The 21,719-nt window shown below is 44.1% G+C and overlaps 1 protein-coding gene across 3 annotated transcripts in view; it reads right to left on the bottom strand.

The window, feature by feature from the left end:
* The window catches only part of AATF (apoptosis antagonizing transcription factor), a 52,250-nt gene extending 38,774 nt beyond the window's left edge, over nt 1-13,476 (bottom strand). For all 3 annotated transcript variants that reach the window (XM_034068792.1, XM_034068794.1, XM_034068793.1), the window contains exons 1-4: nt 13,376-13,476; nt 10,950-11,138; nt 10,223-10,651; nt 9,598-9,735 (exon numbers count right to left, since the gene is read on the bottom strand). In XM_034068792.1, the coding sequence (XP_033924683.1) occupies nt 9,598-9,735; nt 10,223-10,651; nt 10,950-11,138; nt 13,376-13,460 (841 nt within the window). In that variant the 5' untranslated portion in view covers nt 13,461-13,476. The remainder of the gene's footprint in view (nt 1-9,597; nt 9,736-10,222; nt 10,652-10,949; nt 11,139-13,375) is intronic.
* Nucleotides 13,477-21,719: the final 8,243 nt, after the last annotated feature.

Here is a 21,719-nt window from a genome sequence, read left to right as displayed (position 1 = left end):
GGCTGTCAAAGGTATTCACAGAGAGCTAAGCAGTGGGATTCCCAAAACTGCTCCACCCCGAAAAGCTCCTTGGTGCATCCAGCCAGCAGATTTGGGGTAAGACAAGGAGGGAATCCTAAAAACTGGGGCAAAACTCCCTGGATTTTTTAACTCCATGGCTGCATGTTGCTGGCACCTAACAGGGTGTGATGGGGTGGCAGTGCTCCCCTGCAGAATAGTGTCTGCTTGCTACTATGTACACACTGTCTGCAAATAGAGACAGGAGCATCTTACTGTGATGTACCAGCATGAAACACCACACACCACAGCTGAAATACAGAGCCCATGCCAATCCTGGGAATTAAATTACTTCCCCCCCCCCAATTAAGTCTGAGGCTCTGGCATTACATGGCAGCTTCTAATTTTCTGTGTATCTCCACAGGCTGCATGAAGCGCTCACACAGGAAAACTGGAACACACCCGGTGTTTGAACCAGTTTGCAGAGCAAAGATGAGCTGCCAAATACTGTGAGTTCCTTGTGCCACTACCGTGGAGAGTCACTGAGTCACCGCTGCCCAGCGTGTGCACAGTGCCCCACTCAGATAAAAAGGAGAGGAATCAAACCTCTTTTACTTTAATAGCTACACATAATGAAAAGCATCTTTATCAGGTACACCCATTTATCCCAACGTTCAGCTGAAGAGGGGGGAATTTTCACTCCTTTCAAACAACTGCGGGACAGGAGTTAAAACTACAGGTCACAATGGCACTCGATATGCTGGCCTGAGAACAATACTTCTCATTCAAATCCACAAGCCAGCCACTTGCACTAGTCATCCCCAGCAATTAATCCCCCCCGAAACACGTTTGATTAAATCTTTTCAAGCAAATCCTTTGCTTTGCTTTTGTTAGTTCACTTCTTGTCAACATCTATTAAAATATGCCTTTAATTCTCCCACAATCTTAAAAAACACCGATTCCACTGTCTTCAACTTTAATCAACTGTATGGCCGGCATTTTTCATTTCATAATAATGTGCTGTTTGGAATTCAAGAGGCAGGCTCAACATCAATCATTCGGCAAGAATTTTTCCACTGCAATAAATATGCAAATGAGGAGAGGCAGTCAGTCGTATTTCAGGCCCGACTTGCCAGTGTTTTAAAAAAGACACAAATTTATTAATTGCCGTTGGCCAGCGGAATCCTATTACTTTGGGCATTGATTACAAAGCTGTGTGAGTGATTATTGTGCAACTCGCAGGCTATCCAGGCATGAGGAAAAATTATTAAAGCAAGGCAGAGATTATCAACTCGGAATAACAATAAGCCTTAACATTTTAGGCCTCTAACTTCTTCAACAAAGAATTACGCCACAGCTCCAGTGTATCATAATTCTGAAGTCTGTCAGTATTACTTTTGGAGCTTGCTCTGTATTCCCAACAGCAGAGCAACATTACCCAGCTAGCAAAAGGAAGGGGGAATTCCTCCAGGTATCACATCTTAAGCATGGGGCTTTGGACAATAGCTTTCCTGGCATTCCAGCTGCGTTAACTCACTGTAGGAGGAACAACATGGTGCAGGCAGGACTTCACTATCTTCAGTTTTGCACCCCTGTACATCCTTGTGCCCAGACTACTGATAAGTCTAAGACAGAAGCCACAAGAGCCAGCCTATACTAAACTATAGGCTGGGTGCGAGCCCTTTGGCATCAGAGAGTGGATTGTTTTAGAGGTGGTGGTGCAGTTAAACACATGTATCCACAGACTTGAGCTGAATCCTAGCACAAAGCACTTGTAAATATGTCCAGATTATTTGGGACAATTGGAGTAACATTCCCTTCTTGCTTCCCAAAACAGTGAGTTTGTGAAATTTTATCAAATGATAGGAGGAAAAAGGCCAACTTTTCTGCTGATTGCAATAAAAAAAAAGGTCTGCTCCAAACCAAAGGCCCAATTTGCTGGTTCCATTGGAATGCAAATGATGCAAAAGCCTTTGCAGAGGGGAAATTGTATTCCTTCAGCACAAAGGAGCCAATGCTGCAAACCCTTTTCACACCAGCAGTTCAGCTGACTCCCAAAGAGTCACAGAACAGACTCAATTTAGCCCTTTCACTCAAATATTACTGTATTTGGCAGTAAGGACAACAGGATCAGACATAGATGAGTTTGCTAAAAGTAAAGAATATAACTAGATGCAACAACAGAATAAAAGGCTTGGTATTCAAGGATTTTATTAGTGGGTGCTGGGGGAGGGGGAAAGCTGAGAAGGGAGAGAAAGAGAAACACTTCCATGAAGTTCATGCTCTACTGATTCGCCTCCATCGGCATCTTTTGATATCAGCCTAAACTAGGGAGGGGATGGGGCTTTAAAAAATGAGATTTATAAAACCTGATGTTTTACATTACTGTAAATGTAAAGAAGCTGACAGCACACATCCCCATCTCTGCCAGGCAGGAATCCCCAAGTACATAGACAGGAATGAGAAAGGAAGAGGAAATGTGAAATTTCATACTTATCTAGATATTAAGGCCAGAAGGGAACATTAGCCCATCCAGACTGACCTCCCCATATAACACCAGGCCATTCATTATATTTATCATGACAAGCACTGAGTTTCCATCTCAAGGTAACCAATTGCCAATTAATCCGAGTTAGCTGACATTTGCACATGCTTGTCTGAATGTTCTGCAAGCCTTTGTTCCCCTCTATCTTGTTTGTGGAGTACACAGACTCACACACGTAAGTATTTAGCTAAACTCTATTTAATTAGCTATTAATTATCTTTGGAAACTCAAGTGCAAGCAAACCTATTTGATGTGCTTAAAGTGTGGTGTAATTCCACGGTCCAGAGTTGGGATAGTATGGACTCTTCTACCATTGCCTGCACTAGAAATTAAGGCAGCTTTAAATAAACCTCAAACACCACTAGTGTCCAACCCATATGGCTATGGAGATAACCCGTTAAATGGGAGCGTTTCAGTTTTACCACATCTGCACAGGAGAAGCAGACAGCAATTCTGTTCAAAAAGACTATCACAAGCTAAAAGCCTTGGCACTCCCTGAGGAAGGGCAAGATGGGTTTTGTCAGTGAAAACCCTCAACAAACACGCAGAAAACATAAACTAAAACTGCATGTTAAACAAATAAATATCCTGCACTTCACCTTCCACACAGGATCTATGAACAACTCACAGTCAGCAACAAAAAAACACCAAGTATGTTCCTGGTACCTTGCACAGCCCAAATCCTGCACATCACACACACACCGTCACCCATCTAAACATGCACAAACAAGTGAGCTCCAAAAATGAGACCTGTGCCTTTGTCTGAAGCTTTTCACTTCATCTCCCTTCCCTCTCACTCACTGGCACAACACACAATGGCCACCCATGAGCAGATCATCCTTTCTGACCCCAGTTCTTACCAAAAGCTCTCCACAGCATAGGACCATTACAACAAAGTCTACAAAAAAACGGTCTGGTTCATTCATTTATTTTAGTTGAGAGAAAAGTCTTCATTAATGTCAACAGGCTTTGGCTCAGACCCAGAAAGAGTTGAATAGATTCTTCATTAGATCAGAGAGAAAAGGTGAAATTTGGGGACACCTGCATCCACATCCATTTAAATCAAATTCAACCCTGCATGGACTGAAAAGCAGGATGGGTTTTGTATTCAGCAAGTGTCTAGACTAATACAATTCAATTAAAATGAACTACCAGTTTTAAGTGGGCTAGATCTGATCACAATAATTTACACTCAGGCCTGAAACCCAGTTCTGCTGTCACACATTTGCACAGGCTCCCAGTAAAAATCTTCAAAGCAAGAATGTATTTAAGTCCATGATCTTGCCTAGCACCAATTAATCCTGTAACTGCTCTGTGCCTCTGGAAACTGTTCAATCTGCCTGTGCCACAGTTCCTCCCCCACTCCCCTGTGACACCTACCCTGCTCTGTGTTAATGTATTATCATCTCCAGATGTATGGGTGGATACAGTTTAGTTTTAAAAGCAATCCACAAATAGAGATGATAAAATTACAAATGAATTATTGGTAGCTGATTCCTGCAGCTTCTCTGGAAAACCCAAAGTCTATAAAGCACATTTCATGTGACAGCTTCTCTCTAACCAGATGTGTAAAACGACAACCAGGTGAAGGCAAGGAACAACGCCACCAGAAGGAGGATGCTGCACATTTGGGGAGGAAGACACCTTGCCAGATACATCCTCTTACACGAAGTAGAACAGGTTCTTTGCTACTTAAAGCAGACTTGATCTTACTCAGTTAGTCAATGCTTAACCATCTTCTTCAACAGGATTTACCTGGATGGCCTACAGAATGTAATTATTCATTTTTTAAAGATCAGGAACCAAAGTAACAGAACCCAGACAAAATCCTCTATTAAAAAGACACTAAGAACATACACTAAACAGATACTGAATAAAATCAGTCCTGAGCTCCTTCCCAGCAAAATATTACAGAGGCAACCTAGAAGAAAATGAAGCTATTCAGTTGTGAAGCATTCATACAGAAACATTTAATATGCAAGAATGTAAAACCAGAAAACACATGGCATCATTGAGGTCTCCTGCTGGCAATGAATGTAAGTGGGATTCTTAATCACATCCTTAAGAGGCCTTGTCCACAAATGTGCTGTTTAGTCACAAGCCACAGATATTTGTCACAGGAGCGATTAACCAATCTGGCAAACTAAGATTCTTATGCAGGTACCCATAGCTCCAGGTGCAAGCACTGTCATTTACTGGCACACTCAAAACAACATACCTTTTTCCACCCCAGAAACAGACATTTCTGGGTCAAAGTGTTTCGACTGGACCTTACATTCTAGGAACAAAAAGTCAGCATCTCCTCCATTTCCAGAGGGCAACAAGCACCCACACCTATACAGCCCCAAGCAACACCTGCAAAGTTTAAGTGCTCCTTTTAGCTCTACTTTTCAGTAAAACATAATTAAACATCAGCCCTTGGCTAGCTGCACCTGAGATGTAACACCTGAAGGGAATAACTAATCAATGTGTAATACAGGTTATCCAGCAACTGACTCTGAGTTGCAGAAACTGGCCACAGTAATATGAACAGTAAGTTTTTTCCTGCAAACTTTACATGTAGCTCGCACTCATTTCCCTTGTTTCATCTTTCTACATCTTTCCTTTGAAAGAAGTTTCTTCCCAGCACCCTATTTAAAACATATACTGACCAGGCACTGTACTGAGAAGTTGAGGCTGCTGCTCCATTAATACATTTATAATCCAAGCAGCTTTGGGGATACTGGCCTTGCAAGCACATGGAGCATTTAATTTGATTTTATCTGATTCACTTTATTCAGGTTTATTTTCTTACTGATCACAAACCTTTGTATAACTTCTCCACAGCTCAACAAAGTGTAAAGAACAGTTAATATTTGTTGTCCCCACTTCTGTTCCTTCAGTGACGAAACCCATTCTTCCAGATCCTGCATATCTACCTCTTACCAATACCAGTATTTCCCCCATTTCTCCAAAACAATTTATCTTGAGCTTATGCTGAAGAACAGCCATGTGGAATTCCAGAGTTTTCTCTTAATCCACTGACAGATAGAGTCAAAGCAAAAACACCTACAAAAATTCAGCCAGCAGTTTACATTTCAGGGACCTACTGAACTCTTGGGAAACACACATGAAAACATGTACAACTACTCATCCCTTTAAAGTCTTGCCATTTCCATCACGATCTTGCAGAACCTCACCTGGGTTTCTGCCTGCTTTTAACTAATCTCACCAACTAAAAACTGAACATATTACAGTATTTAAAAGTCAGAATTCCCAGATCTTTGGGAACATAAAGTACTAGTCAACAAACATTCCCAGCTCAATATTTTCAACCAGAATTATCTTTAGACAAAGTAATGCAAATCGCATAAACAGAGCTACACATCAGTACTGGGAAGCTCAGCGACAGAGGGCACATGGAACAACAGCTTCTAGCCTGTGTCAGCTGAGATCATTGCTTAAAGCTCTTGTTGCCTGCCCCCCTGCCCCCCAACTAGCTGCAGGGTTTTTGTCACTGTATCAAGATTTAACAGAACAAGCCCCAGACCTAGGAACTGGTTAAATCCTGACACTGGATGTGGCTTCACTGATGTTGCTTCCACCTTTTCTTTGGGTCTTTCTTGCCCTTGAGGTCATTTTTGGTGACATTTTCCTGAGATCCAGTTCTAACCTTCCTCCCCCTTGAAAACACACACACAAATATGAATGGCAGGCATGCAATCTGCACAGAGCCACAGCACAGAAACTTGCACCTTGCACTCTTTTTCTATGTAAATAATGCAAGGATCCTGCGGGAACATGCCAGGGATTGGAATTTTTAATTAATGGGTCTCTTTAATGTGCAAATCAGGAGCAGGCTGCAAATTCTGACTTGCATTGATTATGAAAAACATTAATTGAACGTGCAAGACCCCAAACAGAGGCAACATCTCAAGCCCTGGACTAGACTGGAAGATATGGTGCAAGAGAATACAAATGTATCTTGAAGAAACAGACCGCGGGCAGCAGCACCTCAGGAACGTGAGCTGTGGGAGTTCATGTGTGTGGTGCATTAAACATTTGCGCTCTGCTGTGATTTCAGTATTAAAACCTACTCTGACTTGCTCCATGGATGCAAACCAGGAATAAACAGAAGCTCCATGACCACAGTTTTGTCTCCAATTTGTATGTAAAAAGTGACAAAAAAAAAAAAAGCTGGAATGTAATTAAAGATTAAATAAAAAAAAAGGAGGGGGAAAGAAAAAGTAAGACAGTGCAAACAAAGCAAGGCTGTCTCTTTAAACAGGAATTCATCCTATATAAATTATGGCCATAAACTTTTCCTGCAGTGCAGCCTAATTAATTCTTGTTCTATACACAAAGGGAAATGCTGGGTGACAAATGGGTGTGAAGCCTGAAAGCTGCCAGGTCTGCAAAACATTTTCTACTTCAATTTATAAGCAATTTTGCAGTAAATCATCCACCAGAACCTGAGATCTCAGGAATCCAGAGTGTCCAAACCATGGGGCATCATTAAAGAAAAAAATCATAAAATATTACAAAAAATAATAAATCAAAACACTAGAGGCTTTGTAACCTCTACTCTCAAAACTGGGAAAATAAGCATGACCTTACTGCGTTCACTCAGATTTAGCTTTCAAACTGCAAATGTATAGAGCACTGCTGCCTACTCTTTAACACAATTATACTCAAACCTAAGGGGATTTCACTACCACCACTAACTGCACAGAGGGTTGCCACAAGTGGGAGATAGCAAAGAGGCAAATACACAAAGGACCATTTTCCACTTCAAAAAATCATCCTTCTTGTGATCACAGAGCAGAGATTTCCTGAGAAATGGAAGGACTTGGGATAAATCACTGAGGATTCTGGGACAGCTTTCAGAGATGCAAAGTACCTGTGCAGGTCCTCAGAGAGGTGGCTGCAGACCTCTCTGCCCTCCTGCCTTCAGCAGGCTACAGAAGACATCCAGAGTCTGAATTTTTGGCATTAACTACTTTGTGCAGCATCAACATCAAATCCTTTCTTCCTGTTCAATGAAAGCATGCCAAATTTCTGTTGGTGATCTGGAAAGGAGCTGAGGCTTGCCTGAAAGGGGAGTACTATCCAGTCCAAAACAGCGTCAATGTCATGATTATCCCAAATCCTGTCCAAGACCAAAGTGCATCACACACAAAGGAACCACCTCAACATTCAGTATTTAAAGTCCTGTCTTACTTTACAGGACACTCATCTTTCAATCTTCTCATGTTCAATTCTTCTATTTTTTCATGTCCAGGGAATGGGATCCTACTCATCAGATGGTAGCAGAGAAAGGATGAGAACTCAAGAGTGTTTACCCAGCCTACTACATGCCCCATCAGAACCAAGTAAGACAGTTTATTAAATATATTATGATGTATACTTTCAGAATTACTTAGTTTCACCTCCTAAATGGACAGGCCACAGCCCTGCTATCCAGGCAGAAGTTCTAGAGTTAAGATGCAGCACAGCTCAGACTGCACACTGGGTAAAGCTCTAGCTATCAATCAGACATGAACCCCTCTCACAAGGCCTAACACAGCAAGAGAGAAACAGGTCTTTGCCACATAACACCAACTATATCCCTAGTCTTTCAGAAGATCTTCATGTCTAAGTTTACTCTTTATTTCATGCTTGGCACTTTGTAATCTCTGGAAAGAGCATCTTTGCAGGGCAGTGAAAGACAGCTGCACTGCATGGTAGCATAGCTCATCAAAACCTACAGTTTATTGTAACCTACTCCAGCTTTATTTCCTTGCTGTCTTCACAGACAAAATCCAGAACACAAACCCGGACTACCAGGAACATCCAAGTACACTACCACAACTTCTATGATAAGACTACGAGACGAGGGTGGGGAGGAAACTGCCGGGCAGTTACTAACAGTGGATTTTGCTTCAGTGTTCTGAACAACTGAAAGATCAGCCTCCCTGCTGTACTGTGTACAGTATTATACTCCATGCTCTTGGACATATTTTGCTTATGGGAAATATCAAAATGTCAACCATTGTTTCTGTTAAAGGTCTTTAATGATATTGCATTTTAGACCTGTAATGAAACATGGTGCTCAGTGCAGTTTGTAATGCATCTCATTAAATACATTAATAACATGTATTTCACTGAAAGGTCAGCTTAGTATTGTTGGGAGTTTGCCTTTTCTCCCTTAATCACTTAATTCAAAGCAGCAGAGCTAAGTTTAAAGTGTAACAGATCGCACCTGCTGTAACTCCACATAAGCTGATTAGCTGCCATGTTCAGGTGAGGTATACGCCCTAAGATGAGCATCTACACCTGGTGTAGGCACAATGACAGGGAAAGTTCCTAATCCAGTTTTAAGATTAATTGTGCCAGGCCAGGCCAAAATGTCTCAAAGCCTCTTGAGGTTCATTAATTTGTGACTTCTATAAAGTTCATTAATTTGTGATTAATGCAATCAGAAGACAGCATGTCAGGGAGAAATAGACACCAACTGATACCTGCAATAGTTTGTATTTGTTCCTAAGGATAATGTACCAAATATTCATCTCCCTGTGCATTTACTTTAACTCCAGTAAAAAAAGGTGTCTAATTCTAAAAATTAAATAGGCCCACAACACAGTGAAGTACTTGGCAATTATCAACTGGAGGATGCAATTGTATTTGCCATATTGGAGAATCTACTACAAATCTCACCAGGTCAATATCATTAACAGTGATTCTAAGAAATAAACAGATAAAGCAGCTCCAAGCTGAAAAGGTATCTGCTGCTGATTTAACAGCACAGGCCCTCTCTTATGGGCTACAACACTCCTAGTTAGGGCAAATTTTTATGTTCACTGCCCCAGCACAAAATTGATGCCACAACGTGTCTCTGGGCAAGGTGTCTCTTTGTCTGGGGTAGAAAACAGGTTTTGGTTTCTGCTCACATGAACTTCACTAACAACACAAACCAAAAGCTAACACAAGACACCTAGAACTCAAAGCCCTCACCTTCCTATTAACACTTTCCTACACAGGCAAACCATACTGGCTACAGTAGTCTAACTAAAGTAGAGAAATAAAAGAATTCTTACAGTTCTCAACAGCATTGTCAAATTCCTGTCCACCTTCCTTCCTGAAGGCTGGGTAAGTGTCTGGCTGTGGAAGTCGGTTGACTGTCATAAGCGCCTTCTGCATCTTGATTCTCCCTTCCAGTAGCTGATCCCACAGAGCTTTATAAAAAAAAAGAGAAAATAAAGCAATATGATCCTGACTGCAATTCTAGAATCCACAAAAGAAAAAACATCTTTTTCCTTTACTGTTTAAAAGTACACTCTGCAAATGGGGGTTTGATAATTTAATAGGAGAGACAGGAAGAAACTGCAGTCAGTATAACATTTTCAGAAGAAACAGAAATGGCATCAGCACTACCAGTGTGGTAATTCCTGATCTCCACCAATGCCACAAGTAATTCACTATTGGTTCAATTAAGCCAGTGGATAAATACACTTCATAACACGAGACTTTGTAGCAGCAGTGACACCAGCTTGCATAGCAGATTTGGCAGACCATTTGCAAACATGACTAGGGCTGCTGTAGCATGCCCACACAGTATGCTAACAGCATGTTAACATGCTGAAGCGGTTCCTAACACAGCCAGTTTCTATTGTGTCAGCAAGGTGAAAGGCTTGCCAAAATGCAAAGCAAACGTGTACAAACCTAGCTGGTTCTTCACTGCTTTTCCTTTTTCTACTTCATCAGTCTCTTGTCCTTTTGAGAATGTCATCACTCCCCCATCATCTTCATGGTCTTTGGTTTCTTCTACACTGTCATGGTTTTCACTCTGATATTCCTCCTCATCATTTCCTTCTTCCATGCTGGCATCATCTTCATCTTCCCCTTCACTGCTTCCAACATCATCCATCCCCTCGGTAAATTTCTCAAAGTCTGTGACGTTCTGGAAGCTGAACTTTGATTCCTTGGTCTTGGCAGACAGATCTGTCTCTTCATCGTCTTCCAAGTCATCTTCCAAGTCATCCTCCTGGTCACTGCCAGCACTGCCCAGCTTCTCCTTTGTTTTAGTGCCTAAGCTCCCACTCTCTTCCGAATCCTCACTGCCACTGTACCAGTCATCTAATGCTTCTTCAGCTAATAATTAAAAGAGAAAACAGTTATTTACTCACCAGCAAAATATGTCTTTTTGCAGCATGCATCATCAACAGTTATTGGTTTGGGCTATTTGAGCTCCAAACGCCATTTTATCATCGCACAATGTTACTCCCGAATTTTGGGAAGGCACTTCAAGATGTCCAACCTAAATGTACCAGTTTATTACCCTGTAACAGGGACCTAAAATTTGGCATCTCAGCTCACACAGCACTAGCTCAGTTAGTTACTCAAATTTCAACTAATCTAGTGAAAAGGGGAAAGAAATGACATTTCTTACCAGATCCTTCTTCAGATACAGCATCTCCCCAGAGTTCTTCCTGCAAAGCTTTGCGAGATGTAGCTTTCCCACTGTACCTTTTATCAGCTTCCAAGAGAGAGGCTGAAGCTTTTTTCCGTATGTTGCCAACAGGTAAAACATCATCTGCTGTTTCATCCTCGAATCTGTCAATCACTTTAGCAACTGTAGCTGTGGGGAAAAGAAAAACGGGAGGGATGACTAAACTGAACTGAATTTCAGGCTAGAACCACCAGCTGCAGGAAGGAGTCATGGAAAACTCCTCATGCTCCACAAACAAAAATACACTGCAAAGGTGACGTGGATGGCAACACAGCCTCACAGAGGAACCTGGCTTTTAGGCTCTGACAGGGAGCAAGGCTCTTCCCTGCTTCGTGAAGGAAAGCCAGCACACTCATGTTCTGCATAGAAGGACAGGTTTGAACCACAGGGCTCACCTGCAATGCAGGGATTGATGTCTGTTAACAAAAGTCCTGCTGAATTCTTTCCTTTGAATGAACGTTGCCCACATTCACTCTTTCCTTCCTGCCCCCTCTTTATTTTAGAGAGGACACATGAAACTAAGCCAATCCAAGCCCTTCCAGAGAGAGCACATGAGAAGTACAGTCCTCCAGATGGAGGGCTCAGAAAAGCAGGAATGCCTTCACTCACTCCATGCTTACAGAATGAAAGAGGAAAACTGCAATTTCAGATGCACTTTGGCCTCTTGTTACACAAAAATACATAAGCACTTCAGCAAAGCTAAACAGAGAAAAATCATTTCAGCGTGGTTATTACCCTCTTTCATACCCATCTTCTCCAGAACACAGGTATAGAGCAGTCCAGCAAAGAGAACACATCCTACCAGCCCACCTCCCTATTTCCATTCATGTGCAAGACACCCTGTATGCAAAATTACAGGGTTAGCTTTGTTCACCCAATTGAGTGATCCAAGTGGCTGAACATCGCTAAGTGCTCTTTTAATGTTCTTTGGAAATGGAAATGCCTCACATATAGTGTTTACTTGAGGCAGGGGGGAAGCAAAAAAAATCTCCTGCTCACAACCAAAGCAGGTCTGAATAGAGTCACCAAAGCTACAAGAGATGCTCGGCACCAAGGGGTGAATGGGCAATGGGCAAAAGGGGCAGACCCGTGGCAGTCAATGGATCTTCCAGCACTCTCAGTCTTGGCACCCCTGATGTATGAAACTAAACCATGATTATTAAAATGGGGAAGTATCTCTGCTGATTACATTGATTCCCCAGTGGTTACTAAGAGGTTGCTTACAAAACATTATTGCTTACATAGACTTGTATAGAAGATCCAGGCTAGCTGGTACATTTACCATGAATGGCGCCTAGCATCTTCTATCACCAACCGGTACCAGTGTGTAAGGGCTAACTCACAGTCTCCAGAGGTAAGTGCAGGAACCTGGGACAAGATGTCCCACAGAGGAGTCCTGCCCCATGGGGAAACTGCTCTGGAAAGGGTAAGGCAAGGAATCAACAGGCACCAGCCTGGAAAGAGGACATCGCCACCTACATGCCGTGGGAGAAGGGATGGGTACCAAAAAGCACAACTAAGGCAAAATCAGCTCGATTAAAGATATAAACCGAGAATTTGGCCGCTGTTTAGCATCAGACAACACGTGTGTAATGTGCTGAGCCCTGCTCTGAGCAGAAGGAGTGTGCGTGCATAGGGGTGTCACTAGCGGCCCGGCCCTCCCAGCTCCCTCAGCCGCCCCGGCCGCGCTGCTCCGGCAGAGGAACCGTCCTGTCCCGTCCCGCCGCTCCGCTCTTACGGCTCTCTTCTCCTGAAGATTCCCAGCCAGATCCCCTCCCAGCCTGGCTCTGCACAGCCCGGCCTTGGCAGGCCTGAGGAAACTCGGCGATGAGGTGACTCCAGCCCCGGGCCCTGAGGTAAACCCGGTCCCTCAGGTAACGCCGGTCGCCAAGATGGCCGCTACCCCTGAGGTAACTCCGGTCCCCCCGGAAATGGCCCCGGCCCCTAAAGGAACAAACCCTGATCTCTGAAGGGGTCCTGAGGTAACGCTGGTCCCCACGAAGGTAACTCCGATCCCTGAGGTGTTCCCGACTCCTGAGGGAGCCCCAGCCCGGGCTCCTGAGGTAACCCTGACCCCTAAGGTAGCCCCGACTCCCGCAATGGACCATCCAGGCGCGGTGCGGCGGGCAGTGCGGGCCGACGGCCGCCCGGCTCTGGGAGCACAACGGGGACAGCCGACGGCCAAAGGGGGCAGATCGAGGCGTCCGTGGGGACGACGGGGCCCCGTCTGCGGCACCGGACCGGGCATGGCCGAGCACCCCCTCCGCCACGTGCGGCCGGTCCGGCAGCGCCCAGCAGCGCCCATTCCGCCCCGTTCCGTCCCCGGCGGCCGCGGGTATTAAACCTTCCTCCCGTCCCCCCCTCACCTTCCTCCGCGTCGTCCTCGGGGTCGCGGAAGCTGGGCCGGGGGTTGAGCAGCTCCTCCAGCTGCTGCGCTAAGGGCGCCGCCATCTTGTCACGGCAGGGAGGAGGGAGAGAAGGGAGGGGCAGCGAGGCGGGGCTATATAGGGGTGGAGCTATGCGGGGCGGGGCCTGAGGCGCGGGGCCACGGCTGGGTCCTAGCGCCCGCCCGCCCGGCCGCAGGTGCCGGTTCCTGGTCCCCTCACTGATGGAGGATAACGATAACCGCATATCGCGGATGTGGGAACCGGTGTGATGAAGCTGAGCAGCACTGGGATAACGGTATAGTGGTATAAAAGCAAAAACCTAATATATAATATCAAATACTACAACTGCTTTAACTCACATTGCACCTTTTTAGCACCGGTGGCAGCACAGACCTGAATTAGCTCTTCCCTTGTTCCGTATGTTAAATATCCTCAGCCTCTGCTGGAGCCACGGTCCCTCTTAGAAAGGTGGGTTCATAGTTAGCCCCAGTCGTGGTACACAAATAGTTCCTTACACCAGACTTACACCAGATGGCTCCTTACACCAGAGTTACACCAACCTCACCAAATCCACACCAGCACCAAAGCTCCTGGGGTGCTTTTGCCCAACTCTCATCTAGAAGGAGCAACAAAGTGATGGAGAAGTGGCCAGCCGAGAACATTAATGAGAACAGGTTCTTGGGTTTGCCACCAGCAGCTTCTCCAGGCTGCTCTGTGGGGTGAAGTGACCTCAAAACACACAGGTGGACCCGGAATTGGGGAAAGTCAATGGGACCTGGCACATACTTTGTCACAAGTGAGTAGGGACCTTAATCTGCATCTTGGATTCAAGTTGCAGACACAGGTTTGAACTTCAGACCCTACAACGAACAGCTTCAGGGGTCAGCCTGGACTCCAGGACTTGGATTTTCCCCATGAAGGTGCCAGCAGCAACCTGCAAACTTGAGCTGGTTTGCGCCCTGGTTGGGAGAGGAGCTGCATAGGCTGCTGCTCATCACCCCCTTCGTGTCCACTCAGGACTCTTACCTGCTTTTAAAGGCTCTAAAAATGAATCCGGACCTGGTTTCTAACTGGGATGCAGAGCGGTGGGGGCTGCACAGGTCGGGGTGCTCCCGCAGCAGCGTTCAGTGCGGGCAGCTCTCCTACAGAGGGCAGAGGAATATCATTAATTATTGCAGCCATCGATGCTCCTGCCACCGGGGTCCTGCAGGGGATGGATGGGAAACACCCCAGCATCTCACCCCTTTCTCACACATCCCAGGACTCCCCCTATAAAACCATATGATATCGGGTAGTGCATAGACAATATACAATTCAATGTATATAAAACCTAATGTTCACTGAAAATGCACATTTCCATCGCAAGCAAAACCCTTGGAGTTTATGCTGTTGAGCATCTCACTCCTTCATACTGTAGTTTGTATTTATTTCATCATGCCGTGATTGACAGCTACAATGCTCTGCATTATATATTATGTGGGTTTACCATTGCTCCAGCAATGTGACATTAAGCACTACTATCATTTGTTTTTCACTAAGACATGGGTTTATAAACCAGGAAACTTAAAAACTGGGAGATAGGTACCGTGTGTCTTCCCTGGCTTTGCTTCTAGGTCTTTCTTTTTCCTTTGAGTTCATAGGTGTTTTATTTCCAGAGTAAAAGATGCCATTGCAAACAAAGGGAGGAGCCTGGAGAAATAAATCTACAGAAAATTAAGGAGCAGAAACAAGTGAAACAGGAGTAACAAACCACTCACCTAAGCAAAGAGCCAGTGCCAAGAACCCCCCTGTGTAACTGTGTTTTCGAACCTCTGCACTCTTAAAGAGTGAAAAGGGGATGTTCTCTAACCTCACGAATAATAAATAGCCCTGTTAATAAAGGGAGAGAGGCTTTTAGTGATGGTTAAATACAACATACCCAGTCTAATTAATAAAAAATACACAGTGAGCTGCATTACTCCTTTGGAGTGAAAAATGGGCTGCTTAAAGTCAGCAGTGTTTTTGCCCCTCACGCCAGCGAGATCAGGATTTCACCCACTGAGACTAATGGGACAACTGGTTGGTATAAATCCCAAATCCAGCAATGCATTAAGATTCCTGTATGTACAACTGCAAACTCTATAGACCTGTTTCTTTTCTGTCCTGCTTCCATTGCTTACACTGGTGCAAAACACACAGAAAGGCTACACTCGCACATATGCACTGGACACGTACATTACATGTGTCCTCCATGTGCAGGGGAGAAGGGGGAGCCCCAGACTGGGCCCTCCTCTGGTTACTGGGATCAGCACAAGGAGCTGGTAATTCACAGTGTTTGATAAGGAGATCCAGTCACTATAAACCCACATCAAACAGAAAACGCAGTGTGTGGAAGTCACGGATTGTTAACGTATTGCACCACCGGAGCCTCCTTCCTGCCCGTTCATTCCCTCTCTTTGGCCTTTCACTTAGCAGGGTAATTAAATGAGACTCTCAGGCTCGCTTTTAATTTCTGGTTCACATGCCCTCAAACCACACTGCCACGGTTTGCACTCAGGATCATGCGGGGGAATATTTGTACCACCCCAAATCTATCAATACATCTTAATTCCAGACAATCACGAAAGCCTTTTCTGCATCACGGTGCGTTCCGTAAACCCCTCTGCCTATTTATGAACTATAAGCAGAAGCCATCAAACTGACTGACAGAATTCCTGTGGCATTTTTCCTCTTAATTTTCGTTTTTATTTACATGCTTATTTGCTAAATGGAACTAACACCCTAAACACAGGGCACATAAACAAATGCATTTGGAACAGCCTGCGCTGCAAGAAAGAAGGTGCTTTTAATTCCTCACACCCAGCCTCTTGTGCTCCCGTGTACCCGTGGAGCTTGTCATCCTGTAGGAAACTGTCAGATGAGATGGTAGCTTTGGCAGTGAAGAACCACATCATCCTCGTGTGTCTGTGTAATTACAGGTTATTAACAGGAATCCATTTTCCAGGGCATTTCTTAAAGGTATAAATAAAGGAACGTGTTGGAACCGTGAAGCTGTTCAGACACCACCAGCGAGTAACGCACTGCTCGCCCGTGGAACCTGCGCTCAGCGGAGCGGTGGGAGTGAGGTGAGCTGCAGGCTCCGGGCTGCGATGGGATTCCCATAGAGATCCATGGGAATGACAGGCGCCAGAGCCGCGTCTACTGGATTTAATTGAATTGCATTATCAACGGCAGGATTTGACCCATATCCGGAGGACTGAATGCTGTCCAAAAATAGCTACAAGCCCGAGTGAGCTTATCTTTCCAACACTTTGGCTAGCAAATGTAATTTCCCAAACCAGGCTTTCTCGTTGCAGCCAGGCTATTCCATTTGAGATTTCCCTTTCTTAAATCAGCAACACAATTTGTCAGGGAAATAGGGGGGAAAAGAAGAGGAAAAAACTGGGGAGAAGCAAAAAAGAGCACTCATAAGCCCACCCCCTAAAATAAATGACCTAAGAGGACATTTAGGTTATGTACATTAAAAACCACTCTCCTTATAAATATTTCTTACTATTTCTCACCTGTGTTTGTATTTACTGGGGTGGTTCGGGTATTCCTAGCCCACCACTCACTCAGAAAACACAACTGTTGTAAAGATTTAATCAACACTTAATGGCTCGTACATCTAGAACCATAATGAATACAGTGAGCCTGAATAGGCGCAGCCTAAAGATGCTTCCAGCAGATAAGAATTTTAAAGGCCACCCAGAGACAATTCAAAACCAGGAAGAAAACCTTTTTTAGACAGAGCCAAAATCTCTATTTTTCATCCACAAAAAGCATCCTCCCATGCACACTGGATTGTGCAGGAACACAGCACAAGGCTCTTCCCGAGTCACTGGGCACAACCGTGCAGGGCAGTGCTCACTCCCAACACTTCCCCGCAGCTCGCTCCGGCTCCATGGAAGCCAGGGGGATATTTTCCAGCTCATATTCCCGGTCTGTGCTGTGTGACCATTCTCATACCATATAAAGAGACCTTTGGACTACGTCCCACTTGACCTGTCCTGCAAACTTGGGCTTCCTCGAGGAGCAGAGTGAAGTGTTTCATTCCAAACCATGTGAGATACCAGCAGCTGCTTTAAGGCTTGGATTCTGCAGGAAGAACTTGGATTAAAACCAATCAGGAAAAGAACTCGAACTCTTACAGTTGCCAAAACCACTCTCTAAGAGCGCACCAAATGGCACCCAAGTGGAGGTGGTCCTCATTTGAAGGCAGCCTGTAACAGAAGGCTGCAGAGAGCCCCATTGTGCCCCTCATCCCCAAGAGCGGAAAGTTGAGGACCAAGGGGATTCTCCAAGAACCAAACCATGACACGGGCAATAAACCAGCTGTGCCCATCACCTTCAGTGATCCCACACACAAATGGGGAAAACACTGCAGGAAAAGCAGTTGGCCTAAGAGCACCCTTACAGGAATCCCAGGTACAGAGGGTGGTAATTTGGAGCTGTAAGGTCACGTTCACTCTCCAATCTCTGCAACACAATTCAGCACCTGATGGATAAAAGCTCTCCAAACGACAAACTCCACTTTCCAAGCACAACCCCATGGTCTCCAGCTAAAATCACCACAAATACAACCAGAAAGGAAACAGAAGATGATAGCAATCCAGGAAGGATTTAGAATCAAAATATATTTGTAATGGTCCCTTTAATTTCATTTAGAACTTCATGGATGTTTTGTTGGCATGAGGAATGCTGAGCACCCAGTGCCATGGCAGACACAAAGAAAAGACCTTCCAGAAGCTGCTCCAGCACCACAATCCCCTGCTCCCAGCTCAACAGTGCTGGCAGCATTTAAGGATAGGCATCAGTTGTTTAAACTTAACATATATGAATTTATCTACTGGGGGTAGTAACAGAAAGAGAGGCTGCAAATGCTTACATTTAACATTGTGAGAACATGCAAAGCTTCAATGCAACACTCTTATCCAGGGAAAAAATCCAGACTATGGCCAAAGGAATCATTCCTGAGAGGACACTGCAACATCTGCCACCTCCTGGGATGGCAAAAGTATGTGAATCACCACTGATATTTGAAAACTGTATTTATTTATAGCTCTGTATCATGTACCCATCGCTCAGCATCTGGGCACACATGCATGTATTAAAATAATAGACATCATTGGTCTAGAAATCATAGCTGAAGTACACTCTTCCTCCTGGGATGCAGATCTACAAATCCCCCACTGTTCCCCAAGCGAAGGCTTGAGTAAATGGATACCAGGAGTAACAGGAGAGGAAGGGCAGCAAGGAGCATCGCACAGTGATAGCACAGGGGGACAATTAGTTTGAGCCAAAAGCAGAGGTGTTGGGATGCTGGAAACTCAAGGCATGTGAAAGACACTTTGATCAGCCTTCAAAATATCCCCTTGTATATATTACCTCAATAGGAATAATACTTACAAGGCCTTGTAACTTTTTCTTAGTAAATGGTCCTACACATGGGCTTTGCATGAGCCTTCAGCCTCACGCATTGCAACACCCTCCTCCAGGCTGGACACAGCAACAAAGTGAAGGTCAAGGAGGAAAAGATCAAAAGAGTAATTGCTTCTAAAACCACTCTTGAAATCCCATCGCACGTGCATACGGATGCGTGTCCATGTTTCTGCATGGAAAACCCATGTAGAACAGCACAGATTTTTCCAGGCCCTTCTCCCGCAGACCGCTATTCACCCAAGCAACGCTACTGAAGTCAATGGAAACGCTCTTGTAAACAAGGACTTACAAGAACCCAACGTGACAATGGTTTCAAAAGGAGTTTTGACTGTGCAATTGTTGCTGGATTAGGGTCTTCAGAAACACCCAGCCTGCTCTGAAGAGCACAGAATTCAAATCCACAAAGCACGAGGGCCTCCGGAGCGGATCCCGGGAAGCACTGAAGGACACGCTCAGCCTCAAGCATGGGAACGGCTCCCGGGCTCCCCCCCCAGAGATGGGCAGAACCCCTATGGAAGGGATGGAGCGTCGGGAATAAAAAAAGCCAGGCTCTCCTCCCTCCCTTTTATAAGCCACTGACCTAAACTGAACCGTATCGCATCGCTGCCTAAATGAACACGGAATGAAGAGTACAAGCACCTCGTTACAAAAGGGGGGAAAAAGGGGAAAAGGAAAGAAAAAGAAAGAAATCTCACTCGGCAGTAATGTGTTTTCTACAAAATCAGCCTATTTGGTGAAATCCTCATTGAAAAGAATTGATTCAGCAATAAACCAGCAGCATAGACCAGCAGCAAATACAGCAGCATTTATCAAGAGCACTTGCCCAGATAGGTAAAAGTTTGTAATAAATAGATCGCCCATTACGTTGCTTATATAAATGCAAAAGAGCCACAAACCAGAGCACTCATACAAAAGACAAATAAATGAGTTCGACACAAGCCCAGCAGTTTAAGAAGTCTCCCCTGTATTTAATAAAGCATGAATTAGTTTTATAGAAACACTTACAGACCCCTTGCAGATAGGGGGGTATTTTTACCTTTATATTATTAAATAAGACATTTTGTGTTTAAAGTGAACTATTGCTTCATCTTGGTGGCCCCTCTGCTAGGGCATAGAAATTAGGCTGTGAACAAAATAAAAACCACCATTGAAAATTACAAATTGTACAACTTTAAAGCATTTTGATATTTCATCCCCTCCCCCCCCCAGTCCAACAAGATAAAGAATTGAGTTGCTGGGAAGGGAAAAGTTGGTGTTTTAGCATCATTTTCTGTGTCTATGTTAAATAAAAGAGAAGCCACAGTCACTATTAGCAGAGAGATGGAAGGAAATCTGCAATTACAGCTCACCCTGTTCTAGCAGCTCAGCAGGTGGAAAACATTTAAAGCAGTGACTTTCCAGAACGGAACCTGCTCCTTTGTGTCTAACGCAAGTCAAAGTCCTCTTGGAATCAGTGAGAGTTTTCCTTTTGAAGAACTGAGTATTTGGGATTCTGCAGTGATTCAGAATTAAAACATTACATCTGTTATTTCACAAAGCTCTGGGATTTTTTTGTTTCACTCATTTTTCTCCCAGAAAATAAGCCTGCATCTAGTGCAAAGCAAAATATTCTCCCTCGCTGCCCCTTGCAGAACTTCAGACACACCAAATGCTATTAAATAATTGACTTTGTACCAGCTCTAAGAAAAAGGATTAAAATGACTTTCATGCCATTGAGGTTCAAAAGCATCCAATCGGGAAAACAAAAGAAAAAGGGGAAAAAAAAACCCAAAGAAAAATTACCTTTGGAGAATGAATCGAACTAAAAATGCATCCATTAAAACCCGCATCTTGGCACGCTTTTTACATTGACAATACAGTTTTGTTTACACATAAAATAAGCATTTGGAATCTGTTTCCAAAGGAGAAGTGAATAGATTTCACAACCTGACTAGTTTCCAGCTGGGGAATTGCATGCACGGCGTTAACGTGGGGTTTGTGCTCCAGCAACTGAGCCTGAGATGGAAGGAGAGGCTGGAGCTGCCGCTGAGGGCAATGCGCGGACGCCAGGGCTTAGGCTTCCACCAAGGCAAAAGAGCTCTACAGGATTATCAGTGGAGTGGATCAGGCTTCTCAGGGCTCTTTAACTCGAGAGAATCCCTTTTAAATTGCTTCAAACATCAAATGAAACACAAGTTATCTAAACATCAGATTTTCTAATTTTATTAAAAACGCACAAATTTTATCCAACATGTTTTCTTTCATACAGTGAATGGTCTAATATGCACTGGAGGTCACACAAGCTTAGGTTTATTCGAACAATAAAAGACATATGAGAAATTTAATATATAAAGGAAAAAAGTAGCAGCTGTTGACTGCATATTTGACCATAAAATTTAAATATTTTGGACTTTTATTTTAAAGACACAAAAATAAAACCTGTGTGGGTCTATATAAGTCATATTAACAACTCCATGAATGTTCAACAGGACTAAAAATTAGCAAAGATGTCGGGTTTTTTTGTCTTTTTCTCTTTGAAACCTTGTAACACTTTTTAATCACCTTCTCGGGTTGCTGGTGCCAAGCACCTTACAGTATTTGTGCTATAGATTCACTTTATTTGGCAACTGTCTGGGTTTGGTGGGGTTTTTTCTCTGCCTTCTGTAAACAACACCTTTTACAAACTAGCACAGTGAACCACAAGCCCTGCGATCTGTTAGAACAGCGACAGAACAGAAGAAAAAAAGGAACTATTTTGGTTGGTTGCTCAAAATCGTTTGCTTTTGAACAAGAGGTTCTAAAACAGGATTTATTAGCAAAACACTGAACTCCTGAATTTAACATTAGACGTAAACAGTTGACTGTTTTTAGTTCAATAGAGTCT

Source organism: Melopsittacus undulatus, chromosome 13 (assembly GCF_012275295.1).
Source record: "Melopsittacus undulatus isolate bMelUnd1 chromosome 13, bMelUnd1.mat.Z, whole genome shotgun sequence".
NCBI lineage: Eukaryota > Metazoa > Chordata > Aves > Psittaciformes > Psittaculidae > Melopsittacus > Melopsittacus undulatus.
Note: the sequence above shows the minus strand (reverse complement) of the source record. Positions and strands in the feature narration are given on the sequence as shown.